This window comes from Apiospora kogelbergensis (assembly GCF_038363985.1).
Source record: "Apiospora kogelbergensis strain CBS 113332 chromosome Unknown utg000003l_segment0_segment0, whole genome shotgun sequence".
In the NCBI taxonomy this organism is placed as follows: Eukaryota; Fungi; Ascomycota; class Sordariomycetes; order Amphisphaeriales; family Apiosporaceae; genus Apiospora; species Apiospora kogelbergensis.
In genome coordinates this window covers 4,198,001-4,222,039 of record NW_027117420.1, presented here as the reverse complement: position 1 = coordinate 4,222,039, position 24,039 = coordinate 4,198,001, and the positions used below count along the sequence as shown (strand labels likewise).

The following is a 24,039-nucleotide window of genomic DNA, read 5'->3' as shown; positions in this document are numbered from 1 at the left end:
TTGAGCCTCAATTTATCTCTTCCTACAACCACATTCTGCGCTATGTTTGGAGAATACGCCGGAAACCCCGTAAGTGATTGTCGACCGTGTCTATCGCTGGGGAGAGTCCTCCCCCTTAGTACCCCGAAACGAAGAACCTCATATTCCGACTGGTCGGTTTACGCATCTCCGCAGATGAAAGAGCGTGGATCTTAACATCGCCCAGTTCAATAATACCCATACCCTGCCCCAGCGTGAAACTTCATCGGAACGTTTGAGACCCCATTCCTCTTCGCAGTTCTCCCGACCAAAGGCACACCTGCTGCCGAATCCGGTCCCGTGCCGCAATCCTAATCAGAGCCACAGCCATGGTTATTCATGGATTGCCAACTAGGTGTTCAAGACATCCTCTCCCCATCGAGGATCTCATATCGTATTGCAGAGCCAAATGGATCTGGCTTGAGATTTCATACATCACAACCGCGCGAGAAATTCGCTGGACCGTACAAAGATGATGGTGCCGGACGAACCCTCCACTTTATGGGTTTACCGGAAGAACCACTTTGAACTGAAATCGTGCCGGGTTTCCACGGTGACATCATGCGCCACCACGGTTCAAAGGGGATAAGACTTGGCCTGTCGCTAGTGTTTGGCTGCACCGTTCGAAGAGGGCTTTACCTCCTGCTGCCCTACGGCCCTCTCAGTATCCCAAAACCGGGTTTGCCTGTCCTTTCCTTTGATCATGCCATATATGTCGAACGGGTCGACGAGCGTAATGAAGAAGTTGCGGTCCTGCTTGTACCCCGGCCCCGCGATCTCGGACACGCCGTCCCGGGCCAGGTAGACCTTGGTGCTCTTGGGCAGCCAGCGGCGCGGGTGACGCGCGTTCAGCAGCACGCTGTTGGTCAGCATCAGGCTCGCCTCGAACACGTAGAAGAACCACTCGTACCGCACGATGGGGCTGATGCTCATGGGGTCGAAGTCGGGCTTCGAGAAGTCGACGTTGGCGATGTCGAAGTACTCGACCACCCGGTAGAGGGTCCGCGCCGTGATGATGGCGCTGCTCATATATAGCGTCGCCAGCGGCTGGCTGACCTTGGCGGAGTTGATACCGTTCCGGCGGCACTTGATGTGGAAATAGACGGCCAGGGTGACAAAGAGCAAAACGATGGCGATCTGGATCAGGAGCGCAGCCTGGAGGAGCGCTTTACCCGTATCCCTCTGCGACTGTGGCAACGACTGGTTCACAGCGTATGCCGCACCGTTACCATTAAGCGCCTCGACCACCATGGATATCGCAGCAAATGTCGTGAGGACCCGGCCAGGATGGATCGGCGAGTAGTAAGGACGAAATAAAGGATCCGGCCTAGGACGTAGTAATTGCCCAGCTCATACAACGGCCTAAGCCATCGGGTTAGTGTTCCGCACCACCCGTTGTGTAACTTGGGATATGGGTTTACCTACGGCGCAGCATATACCAAACAGATACTGACGATGTATTTGATTAGGTCCCCATAATCGAAAGCCCCAAGCTCTCGGACGATGAAGCCGGCGACGAAGAGGAAGCTGCAGATCACGTACAGCCCGGTCAGACGCCAACACTTGTACCGTCTACATTCCAGTGTCAGCCAGATACTATATGTGTTCAAGGAAGGTTAAGTCGTCGGCTCACATTGTTTGCCATAGGTGGCAGCAGCCCGAAGCGAAGAAGGCGATAGCGAAGAATATAGGAGCCCCTTTATTTGGCGCAAAGAACCACACGGATCCGTCTACGTACCGGCCGTTTTCCATGATGGAACCCACGGGATACGTATCGGGGATGAGTTATGCGGCAAGTAGAAGAAGCCAGTCGCCTCTGTTTTTCAATGTTTGCTTGTTCAGTCGAAGAGGTGTTACAATACCACTCTAATCAAATACACAGGGTATGACAAAGCGTTCGATGACAGACAGACGAGTGCCCCTTCCTTCAATGTGATGGCATGGCCTCCATTTATGTATGCGATTTCTCGAGACCAGTCGCAAAGACACCCATCGCCAAAGAGACGCCGTGTAAAGAACGCCAATGAGTTCGATCCGGTCTTGGTGAGAGCGGGCGATTCAGCCTTATTGGTCTGCCCGCGCCCTAAAGATCCTAGCAAATACGACGAATGCGAGACAAGCTCACCAATCACCAACATTGCTATGAGTTAACCCAAATAAGCCTTATGCCCCGACAACGAAGAGTAGGTTGCCGTTGCTGGCCCAATTAAAACGGCCTGTGGCACTCGGGCAAGCTGCTTATACAAAAGATTCTTCCCTACGCCATCTTGATAGGACTTAACCCAAATAAGCCTTATGTCCCGACAACGCACTTTCACCTCAAATTGCTGTACTACTGCAGTAGCTTCCTCCCTGCGCCACTAGATTCCTGGAGACACAACGTCAAGGTCCAGAGGGTCAATGGCGCCGTCCTCGCTCGTGCAGATTGGCCGGCTAAACAAGACCCGCGCAGCCGGGCGAGCGTCTTCTGCATATCATGATAGGCCGAAGGCCACGAAGTGGTTAAAAGCTATGCGCTAGCGACAGAATATCGTCGTTGATTAGTCGATATGAGTCAAGATCAGTTCAGCCTCTGCGTATTCCTCGTGTTTTATTCCCCAAGATCCACTCGCTAATTAAGCGTATTTTCTCCAAGAGCTGGATGAGACGGCTTCCCGGCTAGCGACATGTGGCAGTCTTGGCATCCAATTTCTGGGACCTATCATTCGTACATTCCGGGTTCTAAGTGATCAACATCGGGTGTTTGAGAATGCTGACCAAAAACATACCGAATCCTTACACCGTCACAGCAATCATTGACTCTCCGTGGAGGAATCGCTTACACTAGGGCATACGGACTCTGCTGGCCAGGATGATGGCATGGCTCCCTCAAACGAATCTGCAAAAGGCTGGTATTAAAGCTCGTGGTGTCATTCCATTTCAGTGCATCAAGCACCCTCTAAAGCAAACTCGTAAATAACATGACATGGCCGCTTCGACCCCTTCTTGGGTGAACCGTCGCTCAATTCTTCTGTCTCTTCTGGTATATGCCTCTCCTCCATGTCTCTTCTCTACAGCACCATTACGCCGGCAGCGAAAGCGCCGATAGCAGCCACATAGCCCCAGCTGGACGAGGCCCGCGATCCGAGAGCCGTAGAGGGCTCGGCAGTCGAGCTGCTGCCAGCCTTGGCACCCTCTGCAGTTGTACCGGTGCCGGATCCGGATCCGGATCCGGATGAGCCCGATGAGGAGCCCGAGCCCGATGAGGAGCCCGAGCCCGATGAGGAGCCCGAGCCCGATCCGGATGAACCCGAGGAAGATCCGCTGCCGCCGGAAGAGGAGCCGCTGCCGCTTCCGCCTCCCGACGAAGAACCGCTACCACTATCCTTGCCAACAGTCGACGGGTCAACGGCGGCGCCAGCCTGGGTGACAGGCGAGGCGCTAGCCGACGCGAGCGCGGGCTGGCAGGACGAGGCGACGGTGGGTGGGGCGCCGCCGTTGACGAGCTTGGCCTGACCCTTGAAGTCGCAGGCGGTGGCCTTGGACTTGCCGGTGCCGGCGTAGTAGGCGTTGAGGACGTGGGCGAGCTGCTGCTTGGAGTCGCACATGGCGAAGGCTCCGTAGGTGCCCGTCTTGGCGTCGGCCGTGATGCCCGCGCACGCCTTGGGGTCCAGGCCGCACACGGTACCGAACAGGCTGCCCATGTCCTTGGCCTTCATGTCGTCGGCCGGCACGCAGCTCAGGCTGCTCACCATGCAGTCGCAGACGTTCTTGTCGGGCGTGGGCGGGAGGGCCTCGGCGGCCTCCCATTTGCCCTTGGCCACGGGCGGGCACTGGCGCGCCTTCTCGGTGGGCTTGTAGGCGGCCATCTGCATCGTCTTGTTAGAGGCGACGTAGCCGAAGTCCTTGATCTGCTTGGCGAGGGCGCGAAGTCCTTGCGGGGGGTGACCTTGCCGGACTTGTCGAGGGTGACGAGACCAAAATCGTTTTGCTCCTGGAAGAACTCATAGACGATGCCGCCGCTCCAGACCTTGTTCATGAGGTTCGAGTAGAGCACCGACGTTTCTTGCCAGGGGCGGGCCTCGCCGCCGCCGGGGTTGTTGCAGCCGTACTCGGAGAAGAAGGCGGGGACGCTGTAGTCGCGGAAGGCCTGGGTGCGCTCCTCGTAGCCGCTCTCGCGGAAGGTGGACTGGCCGCACCACTCGTAGATGTTGTAGCCCCAGAAGTCGACGGCGGCCTTGGGGTCGGCGCCGCAGTTGAAGTAGGACGCCAGCTCGTCGCGCGTGTCGCTGTCGTCGTTGGTCGCGTAGCCGACGCCCAGCCAGCGGTTGATGGTCTTGCTGCCGGCGATGTAGGCCTTGCTGTCGCGCACGGCGGCCTTGACAAAGGCCGAGGCCGCCGTGTTGGTGTTGTTGTTGGTCACCTCGTTGCCGGCGAAGAAGCCGAGGGTGTTGTTGAAGGGGGCCAGGGCGTCGATGACGCTCGTGTAGCGCGCCATGAGGGCCGTGTTCCACGACGGGTTGTCGCGCTCGATGGAGATGCCGGGCTCACTCAGGTCGGCAATGACGTAGATGCCGGCGTCGGCCAGCTGCGTCATGCACTCCTTGTGGTCCTTGGTCGGATCCACGGCGTAGACGCGGATCGTGTTAGTGCCCAGCTGCTGCAGCAGCGGCACGTCGCGCGCGCAGCTCTTGGGGTCGGCCAACGGGTCCGTGAAGGTGGTCTGGCCGTCGGCCACGGAGCCCCCAACACCGACGCCCTGCTGGTAGGCGACGCCGCGGAGGTAGAACTGTGTGCCATTGTTGAAGAAGAAGTATTTGCCCTGTTTGTTGCATTGACACGAGGTTAGTCTTTTCTTGTCTCGTCCTCTTTTTTTCCTGGGCACTCTAGTAGGTAGATCACCCCAGACCCGGGTAGATCAACTCACCTTGGCGACAATTGGTTCCACGGCGGCTGCGCTGCTTGCGAAGGCGAGGGCGGCAAGACCGGCGCCCTTCATGATGGATGATACCATGATGTTGTTGCTATTGCGGAGAAACCCGTGCACGACGAATAATGGTAAGAAATCAGAGTCAAGTCGAAAAGGTAGATAGACCGACGAGCGACGATGATCTCTTGGCCGAGGAAGAAAAAAGGAGTCTGTCCGTCTCTAACGAATGACTTGTAGCGTGTCACTACAGGATGAATGTAAGGAATGTGAAAGATTGCCAAGAAAAGAAAAAGAGTAACCACCAGGGAGAAGAGACGAATAGACCAAACAAACAATACCAAGTAGAAGATCCCAAGAGCCGACAATGCTGGGCATCTCCCAAGTTTTGTCGAGCCTGTAGGGACTGAGGGGACCCTTCCTAGCCTTCTTCCCTGTGCCCACTATTCACAGCCCCCCCGTGCCCCCCGGGCTGGGTGTTTCGCTGCAGCCAGACGAGGTAACCTCTGGGTGGTTGATTGGCCGTGATAGGGTGTGTTCTATGAACGCGAGTGGGGTTTGGGAGCGAAGACCTTATTTTCCCAAGCCCGCAAGTCGGCAATGCCTTGCTCTAAGGGCGGCATCGGGGCGGATGTGCACGTCGATGAAACGCCCGATGTTGCGGATGGAACCCACCCAAAACACACCCTCTCTAATATATCGGCTGCCCTGGCCAAAAGCCTTCGATCCCGTCTGCTCTTTTAATTGTCTGTGTGGCGCAACGGACGCGCCGTCCATTCACCTTAAGGACCACATCAATGCGTCCATGTCATGTTGGAAGCATCACGGCCAATGTGACCGAGTGTGTAGCGTCAGTATGACGTTATACGACAGCACTGTAGCTCTTGTTGTGGAAGATGTCCTCGATATTTGCATTTGATTTTGATTGAACTGGCTGCAAACTAGACGACCTACCATGGTTCTTTGACGTAGTATGACTGCAAGACACGTCGCCTATATAATGAGCAGCTGAACGTTTACGCCCCAGCCTCCAGAGCCCGCATGAAAGCCGGACTCTCGTAGCCCTCGACCACCTTGGCAACTGCCGTTGCGCAAGCCTGATCGCGGCCCTCGTCCCGCTGGCCCTCCTGCTGCTCCTGGTTGGGCTGCTCGCCTCGAAGGTAAGCGTGGATGTACTTCTGTGCGACCCGGATCCACATGGCCTTCTCGGCCCGGCTGGCGCCCTGCCCCTGCCAGACCCAGACGTGCGCGCCGTCGTCGAGCAGAAAGACGTCGTTGCTGTCGAGGTCCGACTTGGTCATGGGCGCCTGCTCCTTCTCGAGCGAGAGCTGCAGCTGGCCCGACGCGTCCGACAGACGGTACAAACGGCGGGGTCGTCGGTTCTGCTTCTGCTTTTCCTGGTGTTCTTTCTGTCCCTGGCGGGCCGAGAAGATGGGACGCGGCGCGTGGAACGTCATGTTGGGGTCGTCATTGGGTCCGCCGTCCTCGGCATCGCCGCCCAGCATGCTGACGATGGCGCGGTGGCGCGACTCGGTCTGCGAGACAACCTCGACATCCATGTGCTTGGCCGTGGTCATGTCGTGGACAACCTGGGCGGCCTTGGCCTTCTCCATGGGGCTGCAGCGCGCCCCTGCCACACCCAGATCTTGCCCTGGGCCTCGAGCACGAAGACGTCGTCTTCGTCCAGGCTGCGCCACGTGGGCGGCACTTCGTACACCATGACCGAGTCGGCCCGCGTGGCGTAGGGGTGCTTGAAAACACGGAGCAGCGTCGGCGGTACCTCTTGCGGCTCGGCGTCGGGGTCCACGTGGTTGAAGCCAGACGCAACACCGCCGGCGACTTTAGTGAACACAAAAATCAGTCAGTCAAATCTCTTTGATAATAATAGAAGAATTCGTCCTGCCATCGAGGTGTTTTCCGTTCTTCCCTTCTGGAATGAGGTAGAAGGATTTGGTGACTGTGCAACACTACCCCTCACATCCCAGATGGATAGATCCAGAAGCGATGGCAAGATGAGCATTTCGGAACAAGAAAAAGGACGTACGGATAGTAACACGCGGGAAAAGAGCCAAAAACTCCTCCGAGGGCTCCGCCTGCAACTCGCGATGCTGAACCGCGACGCCATGCAGGAACTCGTCGAGCTCGACCGTCTTGTACGCGGCGACGCCGGCCTCGTCCTGGGACGTGTGGTTGCCCAGCCAGAAGAAGACGTCGTGCCCCAGGCGCTCCTGGCCGTCCTTGTCGCCAACCTTGTACGAGTGCAAGACGATGTAGCTGTCGCCCTCGTGGAACTGGCCGTACTTCTCGCGGGGCCAGGCGACAACCTGGAAGTCCTCGATGCGCCAGACCCGCAGACCAGCCTCCTCGCCCACCTTCCCCTCGTTCCAGGCCGGCTCGGTCGCGGCCGAAGCGTACTTGACCTTGTGGTCGAGTTCGGAGCCGACGAGCTCGACGTTGCTGTCGCGCCAGTCGTACTCCTTCATGTGAACCAAGCCTTCGTGCGGGGCCATTGTCGTCAGCTTGCTTGGCTATGCTGCTTATGTGACAGCTAAGTAGAATGCAAGCAGTTTGGGGTATACGATTGTAATATGAACTGATTCGAGGGATGAAAATAAATAAAAAAAGAGAAAGATCAAGCGATGATTCGAGAGTATGCTAGGTTGCGTTGTTGTCAAGTTTCCTTGGTAGTTGGATGCCAAGAAAGTACCCCGACTTTCCAAGGCGATGCCGATCAGTTGAGGCTGAGTGACCTTCTGGAGTGACTACTGGAGTGACCAGGTCCAGGTCCAGGTACGTGTCAGTAAAAAACCCCCACTACTACATACACACAACTCGCCCCTAACTCGAGTGCATTGCGTTGCAAAGACAGACACAACACGCCACCCCATTAGTAACTTGACAACTCATACCAAACCCACCCTCACAGTGTTGTTCATACTATCATCAAGCATGTCCTGACATCATCCGCCTTCCATCTCACACATGGCCTCTTCGGACTTGGAGACACTCTAAGCCGGCTAAATATATACATCTTCGGAAATTCAATTGTGTCTGTCTTCTCAATGTGTACGTACACTTCGTCCCTTAATGTCCCCAAACTCCCGGCCCGTTTCAAAGCTTTCTTTCATGTCCTTGTTGAATTCCTCCGAGTGTGCCCAAGGACTTCGTCTTCATAAAAGGTAGGCAACACGATAGCTAATAGACAGTGCAATGAATTCGTTGACCAAGGACTCCATGTTGCAATGCCCCCTTCATCCACCCCCAAGCCAGCAGAAAATAGTAACATAAGAATTGACCGAAGACTCCGCGCAACATGCATGCTCCAAACGTCTCCCTTAGGTCTGCCTGTTGAGGGCAGGGTATCATTCATGAATAGATCCGACCCATGTTTGTCTAGTAGAACGCAGAAATGTATCGCCAGGGCCCAGCCCGCCCCGACTGCCTTTGATAGGTATAGATAGAAATATTGGTCACTGGTATCTCTCTCTCGCTGCTCTGGTATAATCATAATAATAAAAGCGAAAAAGGAAAAGGCGGAAAACGATGGACGTCTCATTATCCGTTGCTCGCTTCTCGTTCCTCTCGTATCGAGGCCATCGGGCCACTTTCTGCCCCTCCTTCCAGGAGAGGCTGGCTCAGGGGCGGCTTGGACGGGCCCTTGGACGCCGTTGGTGTTGTCCCGGCACTGGTACCCGCCCCGGCACCAGAGCTTAGCGACCGATGGGCCGTTGTCATGGAATCTGACTCGGACGGATGCTCACTTGTTTCCCCCGTCGATACTTCTCGTTGTAGCGGCGAAGAATGCGCAGGTGATGTGGATTTCTTACTGGCGCCATCGTTATTGCCGCCACTGCGCGACGAGTTGCGTGGAGAGACTCTGCCCGTCTGTAGTCATCGAGTTAGCAATTATTGTTCTCCGCCTAATTCACCTCTGCTGCATGGAACATACCTGCTTAGCCCACCTAAGACCACAGCTGTTGCAGAGATCTCTTTGACCACTGGGACCTCTCCGCCATTCGGGGGTATTGCGGGTATGGCAGTTCGCGCAGTCTCGTATCACATTGCCCACGCCCTTTCTACGCTTGCGCTTCTTCTTGTTTGAAAGCAGTCCGTGTAGCTCCTCGGCAAGGATCCTGTTCACCTTTTCCATCTGGCGCAGTTCGTATTGCCAACTGGTGCACCTCGTTGTCTTCAGTTCGTCGAATATATTGTTGTCAGACGCAAGTGCCTTATCCTGTGATCCAAGTGGAATCCCGCCACCAGCAGTCGAGACAAGTCCGCGGCTCGTATCTTCAGCAACCCTACCACCACTACTGTCGGTCTTTTCACTGAGTGAAGAAGTTAGAGTAGAAATAAACCTCGGGTCGGAGGGCGGGATGTTGCTCGCTTTGTTGATTTGCGACGCGGCCGGAGCAATCGACCTGGACGAAGCCTTGAGCAGCTTCGTTTGAGCCAGCAGGAATGTCGGTTTCTGGCCCTCGGAGGCATCGCCCGGATACATGGTCGTTAGCGCTTGGAGAACCTGCCCACGACGGTTCTGGACTTCGTGTTTGCAGGTAACAATCCTGCCCCGTCTGGCCTTCTCGATGGCTCGGCCAAAAATCGGGCCGTGACTCCTTGCGCATAAGATCTTGAATGCTGGTCCCTACGAGGTTTTCCGGTTGGAGGTCCAATAGCGAGCGCACGTTGGAGGACACAAACAGGAACATGCCCGAGGTTGAGATTTTTGTCCACAGCTCACTATCGCCGATCCCACCATTGGCCTCCAAATCCCGGCGCTGCAGAGCGAAAACCGGTCTTTTCCGGCCAACCAGGATGATGCACTTCCGGCCCTTGCCTGCCTCGACAAAAAGTGCGCCGTGGCTTTCGAACCAGGTATAGCCGCTTTCCTTCCGCCGGATGCGGAACACTATATTCACCGTAGAGCCCGTGGCCGTGTCTTTGAGCTCGCGAGTTACTGGGACGATATCGGATGGGTGGCAGATTGTGGAGATGGAACTGCCCACAAGCTCTGGCCCATCATACTCCAGAACACGCTTGCAAGAAGGGGATACGTAGAGGAAAAGCCCCTTCAACGACAGTACGTGGACTACGTCATCCGCATTCTCCAGCAACATCTTATCCCATGACTGCCGATGCCAGTCCGAAACCGCCCCTTTGGGGCTGAACTGTTGAAGTAATGTGGACACATCATCAACACCCAGTGTCTGGCCGGCCTCGGCTCCCACTGGCTTGAAGCGGGGGTGTCCAGATATATTGACCAATATCATTGTGTTTGTAGTTGATTTTCATTTGTCCTTGGCCTTGCGATGATGCAATAGCATCGGGGCATTCGACCAGATCGATCTGGAAGCCGATGATGTACCTTATCTCAGTAGTGTCCCATGGGATTGGAATCATCGTCAACAAGTTCAGGAAAGGTTTTCCACCTTTGCGATAGTTGATCAGACTTTGTTGAACCTCCTTTCCCTCGGCAACCTTTTGCTTGAGGTTGTATACAGCCCGGTTATCGACGAATTCTCGTTTTGTTCCGGCCTCAACCTGACCATCGGGCGATTGCAAAAAGCGACAGTTTTGGCCGATGATGTCGTGTCGGCTGTACCCTGTTAGGTTTTGGAAATTGTCCGAGACATAAACAATGGGGCAGTCGTTCATTGTCACGTCGCATACCACGAATGCGCACGACATGTCGACAGCACCGAGGTTGACTTGAGGATTCTTTCGTGTTGCCACAAGCCAAAGTGCCTTGAGCATGTCGAATCCACTTTTGGAATATATCGCTTTCTGCTCCTTGGGTGCCACCAAAGGCACAGGTGGCATTCTAGGTTGCAGTTCCTCTTGTGGAAGATCCGGTATTGAATTATGGGCTGGTGACTGATGGGTGCTCTCGTTTGGTTGTATCTGTCCCGGAGGTTGAGACGGCATTTGGGCATGCGACGGCGGTGTCACACTGGGTTGGTAATTAGACATCGCTGTATCAAGAGTGAGGTTTGATGGAGGTTGCTGTGGCTGGGTAGAAGCCACATACTGCTGCTGGTTGTTATCAACCATGTTTGTGTCGCCGTTGTTCATACCCATGCTGTTTCCTTGAGGAGTGTCCATTTGACCATTTGGGCTGGCCATATCCAACCCGAAGCTAGGCGTCATTGCGCCCATCGAGCTTTGTGAGTACCCAGTGGGCATCCCCGAGGTTTGAAACATATTCATCCCGTTCGGATCGCCGCCGAAGTGGCTCATATTCATGTTCGAAAAGGCGATCATGTTGTTCATCATCTCTGGTGTAACAGTTGAGAAGTCATCCGCCATCATGCTTTGTGGAGAAAAACTGCCTGTTGTCCCCGGCATCGTCATGTTGTGATTCATATTTGGGAAAGCGCCACTCATCCCGTCCGTAGAAGGAGTTTGCATTGGAAGTTGGAAATTTCCGTAGTCGTTATTAGCAAAGTCCATCATCGATACTCTGCGCGGATCCTCCGGCTGGGGAAAAGCGTTTCTGTCGTACGGTGACTGGGGAAGACTGCGGCGGCGTTGAAGCTCCTGGTTGTTGCTTTGAATGATATCATCGAGTGAGTCGGAACCCATCCCACCCATCGAACCCATCATGGCGATATCCTGGTGCATCGACAGTGTGTCCCGGGATCTATTCATGTGATTCTGCAGACTGGGACTTATCCTGGAATTGGTAGCCCGCCTTTGGTTGCGTTGTTGCGCATGGCGGCGTTGCAGCTCTTCCTGGGAGAGCTGGGTGCCGAAGAAGCCTTCCATTTTGGCAACATCGATTGAGAATACGGGCGGCGTAGTGGTTTAACGGAGCGGTCTTCCAGGTCTCTGTGATTAGGATATGTTTGGTGAGATATATCGTCGCGACACGGCCCGGCGATTCTTCGTGCTCCGACCGTGGGAGCTTGCGGCGGTATATACGTGATCGAGGGTGATGCGCTCGTCAAGGATTTGTTCTGTTAGCTAGATTCTGGAGTGCTACATGGGGCGACACTGATAATGCCGGCAAATATCCCAGGTGAACGAATCGAGCACTGGGAAGCAAAAACACTGCAATCGACCAAACAACAGAGCTGCGGCACTTCAACAAAGGAGTCAAGATACAAAAAGTATTGGTGTCGCAGTCAGACGAGGATGCTTCCTGTGCAGGCCAAGAGTCGGCGACGAGATGTGTAGATTGGTGGGGTCGATTGTGGTTGACACCGAAATGCGTTATCGTGGGTCAGGCTTGGTAGGTTGCAGTCTGACAGATTCGCAAATGCCTGGCTGGTGCCGCAAGGGCGAAGACGGTCCTTGGACGAGTAGCTGGGACAGCCGGGTAGTTGCATGCGTAGCTGGGTGTCGCTGCTATCAAGCCTATCGGTGGCCTCGGTCGCTTGGGTTGGGTTGAGTTGGGCTGGGTGGTGTGGTGTGGTGACAGACTCCGGCTTTGGATGGTTGAGTTGGTCAGTGTTCCAAGTGGGATGATGGCGGGAGCTGTATCCTCGATGGGAATGGAGATGGGGTTGAGTCGCGGCACCTCGTCACAACGTATGGAATGGAAATGCAAGATGGCAGACAGGATTGAAGAGAGACAGGTGACATGAGGTCAAGAAGAGTCAAGACAAGAGTTGTCGAGAAACTAGACCTGACTTGGGGGGAGGGACCGCCGATCCGAGCCCCAAAGGTGCTGGGCAGACATCGCAGGGAGTAGGGAATATTCTTCTCCAGTAGGTTAGGTAAGTGCTGGGACCACTCCCACTCCCAGGGACCACGGCCGACACGGACGGATGGGGTCGTCGTTCGTTTCCATCTCTTCACGGCACACTTCCCAGTGCGGGGCACACACCATTTCATTTCCTGCTAGAAGTGGTATTTTCATCTTCGACTCACTCGTCACCCACGCACTCACTACCTTCATATTTTGCCTACTAAATAAAGACACTGACTCATCTGCATTGCCGGCTTTCCTCGACGTCTGGAATGGTTGATGCTTGACAATTTGTTTACTATACTGCATCCCGTGGAATTTGCATTTCCAAAAGCAATTAACAGAAAAAGCATCGGATATCGCATTGATTACCCACTAACACGTGCTGATTGAAGAAAAGATTCAGAATACATCGCTTGGCCGGTCCCTTATCATAATTCCACCAAAACACTCGGCAACCGGACAACATCGTCACAGCATGATTTTTCGAACCTGCGGTGAGTAGGGCCAGCTTGTCGATTCGAATCTAGAATGTTTCTGCGGGACGTACGGAGAGTAAATGCATGCAAGTGTCAATCGGGTCTCCTCCCGACTCTCTATCGCTGTGAAGAAGTGGAGGGTTCCAATGGAAGACCGTTTCACGCCTACATGCCTTTCCCGCGCACAGCAAACCTAGCAGAATTTCCAAGCTTTTGGTCTCAACCCGGGACCCGTCCATCGACGTCATTGCTGCTGACCTACCGTACCTGCAGCCCATCCCATCCCAAGGCATGGACATCATTCATCATTTGAATCAACTAGCAAGGACATCACAGAATGCAAGCAAAGCAAGGACTGATCAATGGCTCCTCTATGGAATAGGAAAAACTGGGCCATGCACTCCAGCACGGAATGGTGGAAATGACAACTGAAACTGCTGTACGAATATGCACATGTAGCAATATCCTAGGTAAGGGTGCGGTAGCGGTAGCGGTTGGTGGGCTGAGAAATGATCAAGAGGGGGATGGTAAATGCAGGATTTCCCATCCAAGGCTGGATGGGTATTTGCGCACACCGCGTATCGGCTTTTTTTTTCTCCTCCCCCTGACCTCGAGCCGGGCAAGTGCTGTCAAGGTTTCCCAGAGTCTCGCACAAACCCGCGAATCTGTCCGACCAGCCAACCAGCAATGCCCAAGGATGAGATGAGGGGGTCGCTTTCACTGGGCCTTACTAGTGATCCACGCCAGGTAGTGGTAAAATCAATACATCAGAGCCATTAGCCATTTTCCTCGTCCCGTGCCATTCGGGCCCAACCCCCTGGATCGTAGGAATCATGTGCCATCGGTGATCGTCGAGCTGTGCACGTGGAGTTGGTATGGATGTCGCTTGCGCACCATGACAATCCCCAGTGTTTTATCTTTAACTCATCCAAGTCAATATCTACTTGACAGTTGTCACGTCTCTCCTTCCCTCCCCTCTCCCTTCATGTCAGCTTGATTTTCTTCCCAATAGCACCCACTTGAGTTGAATATTAACTTTGACAGGAACACTTCACTTCTCATAATTCCATTGTGCTCACTGCCAAGGCTTTGGAGACGGGAAGCGGCAAGCAACGACCACCTAGCACCAAGAGCCAGCCATCTAACTCCCATCTTGGACACAGAACTGGAATGGTTTGAGCTATAGCCAACTTGTATTCGGATGGTGCATCTCACTTGCAATAGCCTGGGGAAACGGCAGACCCTTCAATACATGGGCTAGCAAATTGTGAACGAAACTGACGTATGCGAACACACGCGTGAGTAAAGTGATGCATGTCGATAAGACAATTATGTCTTCATTTAATTCAGGTGGGCACTTCTTATATAGTAGTGTCATCCTCCCTAATAGGCGCCATCTACGCCGGCCTCAAGTCGAGGCGGCAGCATCCTGTGTAGAAAAAGTGCTAGCCCACCAACTACATGAATTATGACCACTCCATCCCCTCATTACCGCGACGTCAACGAGGAAATGGGAGATAGGAGAAGTGTCAATCCTATCGGAGGCGGCTCATGACCCGAGGTAAATTACAGTCGCGTCTGCCAAAATCATCGCGTAACGGTTGCTGGCTGTATGCCGTGCTGTCTGTCCGTTCATCCTGTATAAAAATCATTCGCTGGTATATTTTGAAAGATCCCAAAACGCCGCTCCGCAATGCTATAGGTGTGTTATTGAGGCAACATCACGATATGCTGTCGGAATCGCTGCTGCAACACAAGGGGAAGAAGTAGGGATATAAGAAGTAAAAGAAGGAGAAGAAGCTTAAAGAAGATGAAAATGCTTTCAACCGATAAAATAGAGCCTGGAGACGGCGATGACATGTTAGCCTTGAACTTAACAAGTAGCGGGAAAGGGTGAGGTGTGAACGCTTACCTGCTCCTTCTTTCAAGTCTATTAGACGGTGCCAAAGTGCGATATATATGTCTTCTACTGAGCATCGCTTTTCGTCCACCGAGATTGTCGAAGAGGGCAGGGTGACTGATTAAACCCTCTTCGTCGATCCGCACGACCCAAGTGTAGCATGTACATATCCCACGACGGCACCGACCGATATGCGCGAACCGCTTCTGTTTTATTTTTATCATTCCGGGGCATACCATCTAATGCGTGATCATGTAGTACATCCAGCCTCCAATGCCACCGAAGCATGTCAAGACTAGAGAACGGAGTTAGTTTTGACAGAAAGGGCAAGCTAGCTGCTTCTTCAATAGGAGGCACGACTTACGAACTAGGAAAGCTTCTACTGCCCGGTGGTCTACCTCTCTCTTCATGATCGCATGGCCGACGTCCAAGCTGCGAGCGACGAGTTCTGGGGTAATGACCGGCATGGCGAAGTTTGTGTTGCTGTCCCGGAAGCCCGAAGCGAGGGAGTAGCTGTATAAGACGGGTTTGGAGGATGACGAGAGCGAAAGAAAACCACAAGTCTTGATCAAATGTCTGTATAGCGTGGGTGTCGTTGACCTCTACCACTTCAACGTGCTTTTCCTGGTTAATGAATGGCGTATCGTATCAGAGCGTCAAGCCCGTGTAGATAATAAGTATATATGAAAAGTTCGCCCGGCGAAAACGTTATGAATGTATGTACAGAATATTAGAGAATGGAAATGCTTGGCGGAACGCTGGGTTGCTGTTAGACAGGAACGGGAGAACGGGAACAAGAACGAGAATCAAGAGAGCAGAGCCTCATCTATATTAGATCCAACTACACTACCTTTTTCTTCTTTCACTCTTACATCCAATCTGAGGACTCGCCTTACCCACACGTGTCGCGCCGCCCGCCTACAAATGCCAATCTTGAAGCTGGCCGAGTTACAAGGGCGACCCCCATTTATTACCCTTCTGGGGCAAAGGAGGCATGTTCTCAAGCGCTCGAGGACCAGGGGCTGGCTGGTTAGGAGGAGGGCTTGGTGGTTGCTTGGGTTGCTTGGGAGGCTTGGGTCATTTCAACTCGGGGCCATGTGTTGCTTGGCCGTTTTTTTCACCCTTCTTTTTCGTTTGGCCTGGTACGAAAGGTGGTAGGTTACCATTGGGTTTTTCCTTCCTCTCCTCAGGTCCGTGGGCTATCAGGCCATTATGCGCCGACTGCTGTTGCGAATGTGGAACGCCGTTACCAAGAAGGACCAGGGGGCCGGTGCGTCGACGTTGGCGATTGGCTCGTCTCCTTTCTGGCAGAGCACCGGACTCCGTTGGCGATGAAGAGGCTGCGCCTAGGTGCGCCGATGTTTCTCATCCACCCACCCCGCGTTACCGGCCACCAACCTCAGCACGGGCCAAATCGCATCTTGGCAACACCCCTGATACCATGCTGAGACAGCAGGCCGGTGGGTCCCCAAGTGTTTCAGGATCTCTGAATGGCCTCATTCTCTCGTGATGGCTTCTTCATTGCTCTGGTGGTTTGCTGGGAGCGCTTCCTTTCAACCCTTCGGTCCATCATCTTGACTTCCTATATGGCGCCATAAGAATCAAAGCCGCCGTACGATGCATCCACCCTCTTGATCCCACTGTGCCTCAGTTGCACCCTCTTCCAGACTTGATGGAGCTCTAGCAATCATCGCGAGCGGCAAATCTGGATTCGAATCGGTGAATATAGACCCCCGGCGGCCCGGCCAGAGTCATTGGACGTCGGGATGCTTGGGGTGATTGCGTGTCTCTTTTCCTTTTCCCTTGGTTCACCCTGTGGCGAACGAGTCTCGTTTCGTGCCGAGCGTCCTGCGTCTCCCTTCAGGGCTTCATGATGGGATGACACGCCGCCGAGGCTTAATTCCAAGCCTAATCGGCCTTGGCTTCCTGTCACCCAAGTCAGTTCACCAGCCGGACTGGACGGACTGGACATTCCTCGAATCACCTCACCTCTCTCTGTCCGAGGAAAGAGGAGCCTGTTTCAATTCCCAAGCCTACCAAGCCTTTTTCTAATTATCGAACCCCATCTCGGGCTTCTCGGGCCCTCCTCGTCACGAATTGCGAGGGTTGATTGGCATTCCACGGAAAGTATAGAAATAACGAAAGTAGTTTAGCAGAATGATTAGACTCGAAAATAAGGCCTAGGCCCCGCGAGCCTAATATGACCACCCAAGCAAGTCCCTATTCTGTTTGTCGAGGAAGTCGTCCAACTAGTGTCACTCATCTACGGAGTAATTTGGCCGTACTTGGCAGCAGTTTTGGTTTTCCCAGATCAGCACGTGATCGGTCATCTCCTTTTCAAATTCTTTTTCTTTTCCCTCCTTGGAATTGCATTGATCGTCATAGACGAATGGCGGTGTTCCTCAGATTAATTCCCCGAGGGGGATCATCAGTGCCGAACGTTTCTCAAATAAGTCCCAGCCTAAATACCAAGTGGAGGATCAGCGCGCCCAAGGTTCTTCCAACGCACCAGAAGTCTATGCGTGGGCGAAAATCAGCATTGGGCTTTCTTGGGAGATGTTTCTAGTCTACCAACGACCTTGTTGGTGTTGGAGATCGTGTGGATTCATACAGATTGAGGAGTATCAGCCAAGCAACGCATCAAGGCGCAGCAGTTGCCCAGCTTGCTGCGTGTAGGATTGGAAGACATTCCAACAAAACAAAGGCATCTGGCTTTGCACTTGGGTTCTCGCGAATGATATTCCGGAAAGTACGGAGTAATCAAACTTCTTTTTCGAATTCCAACTTGGGCCCACTCACACTGATAGATCTTTCTCAGCCGCAGCCTCGGTTCAGCCGCAATTCCTGTATCATGTCCTGGGGCAAAGGGTGAGGATATCCCACCACAAGTCCCGCTTATTCCTCGCATGCAGTCATCAATATCTGCACTTTATAGATTTTTCCAGTTGTTCCCGAAAGGAAACAAGACCCGACAATCGATCCAAGGTCGGGCTTAGTTAAGCGTATGCAGTACAAGTATGCAAGGTCTACTTGATATAATACGTCTTTCTTGGTTCACGTTACTAAATATAATGCCTACCGGGCGTAATACTATGTCTTTGCTTCGTTGCCGCTCGCAAGGCTCTGCTTATGCCAAGCCACCCGCTCCAATCACCAGTGGCAACTTGCGAATCAAAATTGCACATTCGTGCTTGCTTACCTGAGCCAGTGTAATTGGGATACAGCCTTATGTAGATATGTGTATCAAGCTCCAAGGGATCAATATGCCTCGCTCAGCTACCGCAGTAGTAAGCTGACTGGTTCAGGTCTAGGGTACGATGGCGCAGATGATCGCATCTTAGATCTAAAAACAGATTGGTGACGATGTCAAATCTGGGGGCATGCCGCTGTCTAATATCTGGAAAGTGACGGGTGATGAGAAATACCGAGAACAAGCTCTTCTCTATATAAGAATCGTTGAAGCCGTGTACTCCTATTGAATCTGCAGCGCACCATCAGCACATCTTCTCAACTTAACCCCTCCACAGCAGAATTTATAGCTTCTTCTGCTTTATTATCTCTCATAGTCACTTAAACGAACCGAAGCAGCTAAAGCCCCCCAAAATGGTTCACTTCGTCCAACTCGCCGTATCAGCCGTTCTTTGCGCTGGCTACGCCAACGCCGCCCTGCTGGTGGACTACAACGCTGCTCGCGGCGACGACGTCGCCAAGATGGGCCTGGCGAACCTCGAGGCCGCGCGAGGCGAGAAACAACAGAGCAACTCGGCCGACCTGTACATCAAGGCGGACAACGACTGGAAGGGCGCCAAGAGCGCACACTTTCACCGCAAGAAGGATGACATTCGGTAAGTGGACGAGATTAGGAAAAAGGTGTGCATGACAAATAGCAATAGAAACTAAATGGGAAATCGCGCAGCGCCGAGTACCATGCGCTCAACAAAAAGACCCAAGAGGGCAAGACCTACTTCATCGGCTACCAATTCGCCGTGGGCTCGACCCCGGACGCCATGATGGTGATGCAGTGGAAGGAGTACGAGGCCAACGGGGCGGGCAAGGACGCGGCCAACATTCCGCTGTCGCTCGAGGTGCGCAAGGGGCAGCTGCAGCTCAACTACAGCCCGGCGCAGTCCAAGGGCCGGCAGACGCAGTGGCAGATGCCCATCAAGCCCAAGACGGTCTACACCGTGGGCCTCGAGATCCTGGCCAAGGACGCCGGGAAGGGCCACGTGCGCATGTGGTGGGACGGCAAGCCCGTCACCTTCGACACCACCAAGTCCACTACCCTCCAGGGCAACCTGTTCCCAGGCCGCAGCGACCCCAAGTTCGGCATTTACCGCGGCGAGGCGGCTGTGACCGACAACTGGGTCTACCAGGTGCAGATCGGTGAGGCCAAGAAGGATTTGGACTCCAAGTTTATCTCTTAAAGGGAGAAATGAAAACCCCTGGGAACAGATAAGGACTACAGACTCTACTCCTTTTAAGCTGCGGGGACGAGTCGGGTTCCGCGAAGCGAGCCCAGGACGTCATGCGGCTTTGGACATTCGTTTAACCACCCATTATGGCAACTGATTTATAGCCTTTAATTATCCGAGTCAACATCAGATCTGCCATGAGTCCACATGCTTAGCTGGCCCCTGGCCCAAGGATCTCCTCCCTCTCATCACACAGAGTAGATCATGTACAAGGTCAACAGATCGTAAAACTTGCTCAAAAAGTCGTCTTTATGTACATATATTCATTAGAACAAAGTCAAGAACATGCGCTTGCGCTACATTGGCAGGCGAACTACAAATGCGCAAGAAAGTAATACTGTTGGCGAACCTAGCCAGACTTCCTGCTAGCCAGCCTGATGAAGGGCATCCAGCAACCTTCCCTCCCTTATGGCCCAATGAACGACACGAATGGGTATATGCCAGTGGGTCTCCCATACCCAGATCCCCTATTAACTCCCTTTCGATGCAAGTAAAAACAACATAACAAACGGTATAATTGGCCTCTGTCAGCCCAGGCCTGCTCTAGTCGACCTCCCAGCCGCGGCTATCTTCCTCCGGCGACCCAAACGCGTTAGCTTGAGGAGACGGCTGTTCCTCTCGGTTCTGCATCGACCCAAAGCGGCCCATACAGAAGTGATAATCATCGTCGTCCTCCCAGCTGCTGAGCTCGCCGTCTGAGTAATCCCATTGCACGGGGATCTTCTCACCACCCTCATTAAACCCGAAGACCAATCCTCGCCACTCGCCGGCCGCGATCTTAGCAGCGACCTGCAGCATTAAGTTAACAAGATGCCCAGGGGGCGACATCAGAATCTCGACCGTTTTATGGATAATGGCGCTAGGCAGTTTTCGCACCGCTTCGAGGCGGCTGGCGGGTCGCGCCGTGGATGGCCGCGGCGGCGTGAACAGATTGGCGGCCGGTGGGAGAGGAGACAGACCGCGGCGTTGGGTGATGGACATCTGGTTGGAGGATGTGGACTGGGCTCTGTGGCGCAGAGCGGGCCTCTCGGCTAGAGCCGACGTGCGGATTTCCTCTTGGATGGACTCGATATATGTGGGACTGGCCAGCTTCGAGTCCTCACTAGGCGACCGCGGCATCGGCGAGTCAGTGTGGTTGGTGGCAGTAGCCGGGCTTGGTATCACAGTGACGTCGGTCCTCGGAGTCTGGACAGACTCGGTATTCTCCTTGACGCGGTCTCTGGGCGTCTTGAAGATATTATCATGTGGGTAAGGGAATCGGTGGCCAGAAACAGAATCGGATCGCGATCCGGTTGGCGAAGGTGGGAGAGGCGTGATTGGGCTATGCCATGACTGGATACTTTGTAGACTGTGGAACGAATCGGTAGAACCGACAGGAGAAGTGTCGTCAGAGGTTTGCGATGGAGCCGTGTTCTCAGAAGCAGGAATTTCAATGGCTGCTCTGGTCGGTAGAGGGGTTGACCTGGTCTGCACAGGGGCTGGCCGGGTTTGCGCGGGCTGCTTAGGAGCAGGTTTGGTAGGTGGTGCAGTTATGACCGTAAGTTGCGGTTGTAAGCTCGCCGATCGACCAGCAAGGATGCGACTCATTCGCTTTTTCTTGAGGTTGACCGCACCAATGTTGCCCGATCCTTCCCACAGCGATGGCCCATCGTCATTATCATCCCCAAAAACTTCTTCGGTGGCCACAGCCGCTGTGCTTGATTTATCGTTGAACTGCTGGGCGGCAACATCTGGCTCGGGACGCTTGGCGAATAGACTATGCTCCAGGGGCTCCGTGGGAGACCGCTGACTATGTTCCATGGTGAGGGTTGGTTCCAGGACTTTACTTGCACTGACCAGACGAGGAGCCTGGGATTTTTGAGAGGGCCTTGTTTTCGGCTTCACGTCCTGTCGTTTTAAAGGCACAGCAGGCGGATCTGAGACCCGTGTGTTCATCACGCACGGGTCAGCCGAGATCTGCACTTGCTCAGGGGCCGGCGTGTGACCAGGCTTCTGACCAGGCCTCACTTCGCTTTGCGAAATAGCCTTATCCACTTGCGTACCACATTGAGTACCCAGCGTAGTCTGCGTAGTCAGCGACAAATTATGCGCATCCGTATCTGCTCCTCGATCGCCCGTTTCGGACTCCACCATCACTTCTAGTATTTGCAGTTCTCCCGTTGCAGGTGCCTTCTCGGCTTTGTCACAGACAAACTGCGCAACCGGCGCACCAGTTGTAAAAACATCCCTTTCACGCGCTGGAAGTCTGCCCCGGTCCTGGACTTCTGGCTCGCTGGGTCTCGCTTCGTCCGAGATCTCATCTCCTTGTGCTACTGGCGGAGTGGGATACTCTTTTTCATCAGAATGTGTGTCGTCTTCGCTTGAAAACTCGGGCTTCCTGGGAACAGGTCTGAGGCGCATCCTGCCGCTGACAATTCTCGGGGAAGGCGCGGGTGGAGATAGATCAGACGTGAACACGGTCGGAATCAGATTCTTGCCAACTGATGTCCAGGGTTTCTTGATGACTGGTGTCTCGGGTCTCGGTGGTAGCTCAACGGTAAAGCTTCTTTGAAACGGACACTCGGTTTTCTCAAATAGAAGAATATTGTCGAAAACATCGCGCAAAAGCAATGCTTGCTGGACCTCCTCGGCATCGGCCACCGGGACTTCTATCCTCCAATATTGGGGGCGTCGGATCTGCAGGACGAATTGGCTATTATCCTCGGCGATGCACCAGCACTGGCTTTTGGGCAATATCGGCTGGAGCGCAGAACCGCATGACAGAAAAGCAACTGATCCAGGTGCGCGGTAGATACGGAAGGGGCCTATAGAAATGGGATAGGGCCATGTTAGTTATCGTCTTCATCAATGTAACCAAGGGACGGACAACGCACCAATTGCGATGGTCCTTTCCAGACGAGAGGATGGCGGGAGAGACCCCGGCTGTGGCTCGTTGAGCTTATTGGATGAACCGTACGATATGTGCTGGCCTGAGGTAAAAGAAGTTATTTTGCAATATGGGTGATTGTAGAGAGTTTCGACCAGTTCTTCTGGGGGCCCTCGGGATGTGGTCGAAGTGCGCGATGACATTGACGAAACTGAGGGTGATCTTCGGGGGCTTGAAAGACTGTCGGCGCAGTGACTACACGCCGAGGCGCAAGCATCCGATCTGAGTTGTTATGCGACTCCATGACGAGGAAACCCTAGGCGATGCGATGCGTGTCTGTCGATAATCGTGTCGACCAAGGTCGGGATTAAATCCCCTTGGGCATGACGGAGGGGTTGGCAAACTAATATATATCGACAAAGACGGTTCTCTAGAAGTTGAGAGATGAAATGACGCAGAAGATGGCTGTTTCACACTTCAGATGTAATGGGAACGAGGTGTCAGCCTCCAGGCGAGTCCGGGGAGAGGGGGAGGGATGCCTGTACGTTGCTAGAACCTAAAGGAATCCCCAGGCGTCCCGGAGTCTAATAACTTGGAGATGCTTGTGTAAGATGTAGAGATGGACAAAGACACACGAGCCAGCGCATCTGTTGTTGGCACGTTGGAACACTTGGTTATAGAGGATGCAAGTGCACAATCTTTTCTTTGGCCATGCGCCAGTGCAGCAATTGGGAGAGAAAGGGTCGAGGGTCTTCGTGTTAGGTGTCTCGTCCCCGTTGCAGTGCAATTGGATTGGAGGCTGGAGTGCTAAAAGCAATGAAGTGCTAACGGCACGGCTAAGACGTTACCAGTCAGTCACCCTACGCGCCTAGGGAGGGTATCCTGGCCCAGACAGGCCCTACTACTTAAATTACCACAGTAGATCACTGGCACGTTGTCCGATTGAGCGTAGCAGTCGTTGGTTGGCTGCAAGCCTCGAGACGAGCAAGACACCGTCGCTAGCCAAAATAGAACAGTTGCCAATGAACTCTGTATAGAAGCCATCTCCATCGTTCGAGTATGCCATCGAATTGCACTATTCTCGTTCGATGTCTTGATATCTTATGTTGGAACCGTTTCACGTCCTCGAGCTCGACTCCCAAGCGTTTCCGACCAACCGGGAATAGCCCCTCGTTGGATCCGCAAATTGTCGATTACAGGCGGCTAAGCTCCTAAGCTGCAGGGGTGGATCGCGGACCTGACATTAGGGTCGACGACTAATGTTCGCGCATCTGCACTTGCGCCTGCTACACCTGCACCTGCACCTGCACTTACACTAGAGTGCTCGACCCTGACTGGGGGCGCAAAGTCAAGTGGTGTGGTGTTCAGGGCGCCAGCGAGAGGTTGGAGAGATCGGGTTGTGATGGCCACCACCTGGTTCTTGACTTGGATGTCCGGCGGGGATGAGGGTAGTCCGTACAGGGAGGGCATGGAGGGGTTATCGTGGGGAAGACACTGTTCATGGTTCATGGTGTTGGCATGTCGTATCCCTGGCTTGAGACCTCTGACCGAATATCAAGGCACACCTTGCAGCAGTGCGCTTCTACCCCCCTCCGGCGAACTACGAAGGTTGAGTCGCCTCTCCGCTTTCTCCCGCATGCAGTACTTTGACGAAATCGATGAGAGCTTTCGCAAGTTGTACACCATCATAGAGTATGCCAGTCTCCCC

General features: G+C 53.8%; 7 protein-coding genes across 7 annotated transcripts; 1 reads left to right on the top strand and 6 right to left on the bottom strand.

The window, feature by feature from the left end:
• Nucleotides 1-621: 621 nt before the first annotated feature.
• PG998_006107 (RTA1 like protein-domain-containing protein) lies at nt 622-1,770 on the bottom strand (the record flags this gene model as incomplete). Its single annotated transcript, XM_066872925.1, has 3 exons — nt 622-1,345; nt 1,444-1,590; nt 1,652-1,770. 3 exons carry the CDS (start codon nt 1,768-1,770, stop codon nt 622-624), a joined length of 990 nt encoding a protein of 329 aa, XP_066733022.1.
• A 1,298-nt stretch (nt 1,771-3,068) lies between these two features.
• On the bottom strand, nt 3,069-4,996 carry PG998_006106 (uncharacterized protein; the record flags this gene model as incomplete). Its single annotated transcript, XM_066872924.1, has 3 exons — nt 3,069-3,866; nt 3,947-4,819; nt 4,925-4,996. The coding sequence occupies 3 exons, from the start codon at nt 4,994-4,996 to the stop codon at nt 3,069-3,071; spliced, it is 1,743 nt and encodes a 580-aa protein (XP_066733021.1).
• A 944-nt stretch (nt 4,997-5,940) lies between these two features.
• On the bottom strand, nt 5,941-7,434 carry PG998_006105 (gelsolin; the record flags this gene model as incomplete). The annotated part of the gene is made up of 3 exons (XM_066872923.1): nt 5,941-6,513; nt 6,564-6,763; nt 6,969-7,434. 3 exons carry the CDS (start codon nt 7,432-7,434, stop codon nt 5,941-5,943), a joined length of 1,239 nt encoding a protein of 412 aa, XP_066733020.1.
• Nucleotides 7,435-8,479: 1,045 nt separating this feature from the next.
• PG998_006104 (white collar 1) lies at nt 8,480-10,041 on the bottom strand (the record flags this gene model as incomplete). The annotated part of the gene is made up of 3 exons (XM_066872922.1): nt 8,480-8,809; nt 8,874-9,446; nt 9,574-10,041. 3 exons carry the CDS (start codon nt 10,039-10,041, stop codon nt 8,480-8,482), a joined length of 1,371 nt encoding a protein of 456 aa, XP_066733019.1.
• A 76-nt stretch (nt 10,042-10,117) lies between these two features.
• On the bottom strand, nt 10,118-11,689 carry PG998_006103 (putative white collar 1 protein; the record flags this gene model as incomplete). Its single annotated transcript, XM_066872921.1, has 1 exon — nt 10,118-11,689. The coding sequence occupies one exon, from the start codon at nt 11,687-11,689 to the stop codon at nt 10,118-10,120; it is 1,572 nt and encodes a 523-aa protein (XP_066733018.1).
• Nucleotides 11,690-18,596: 6,907 nt separating this feature from the next.
• Nucleotides 18,597-19,417, top strand: PG998_006102 (uncharacterized protein; the record flags this gene model as incomplete). The annotated part of the gene is made up of 2 exons (XM_066872920.1): nt 18,597-18,838; nt 18,910-19,417. The coding sequence occupies 2 exons, from the start codon at nt 18,597-18,599 to the stop codon at nt 19,415-19,417; spliced, it is 750 nt and encodes a 249-aa protein (XP_066733017.1).
• Nucleotides 19,418-20,008: 591 nt separating this feature from the next.
• Nucleotides 20,009-23,840, bottom strand: PG998_006101 (uncharacterized protein; the record flags this gene model as incomplete). Its single annotated transcript, XM_066872919.1, has 3 exons — nt 20,009-22,269; nt 23,246-23,297; nt 23,646-23,840. The coding sequence occupies 3 exons, from the start codon at nt 23,838-23,840 to the stop codon at nt 20,009-20,011; spliced, it is 2,508 nt and encodes an 835-aa protein (XP_066733016.1).
• Nucleotides 23,841-24,039: the final 199 nt, after the last annotated feature.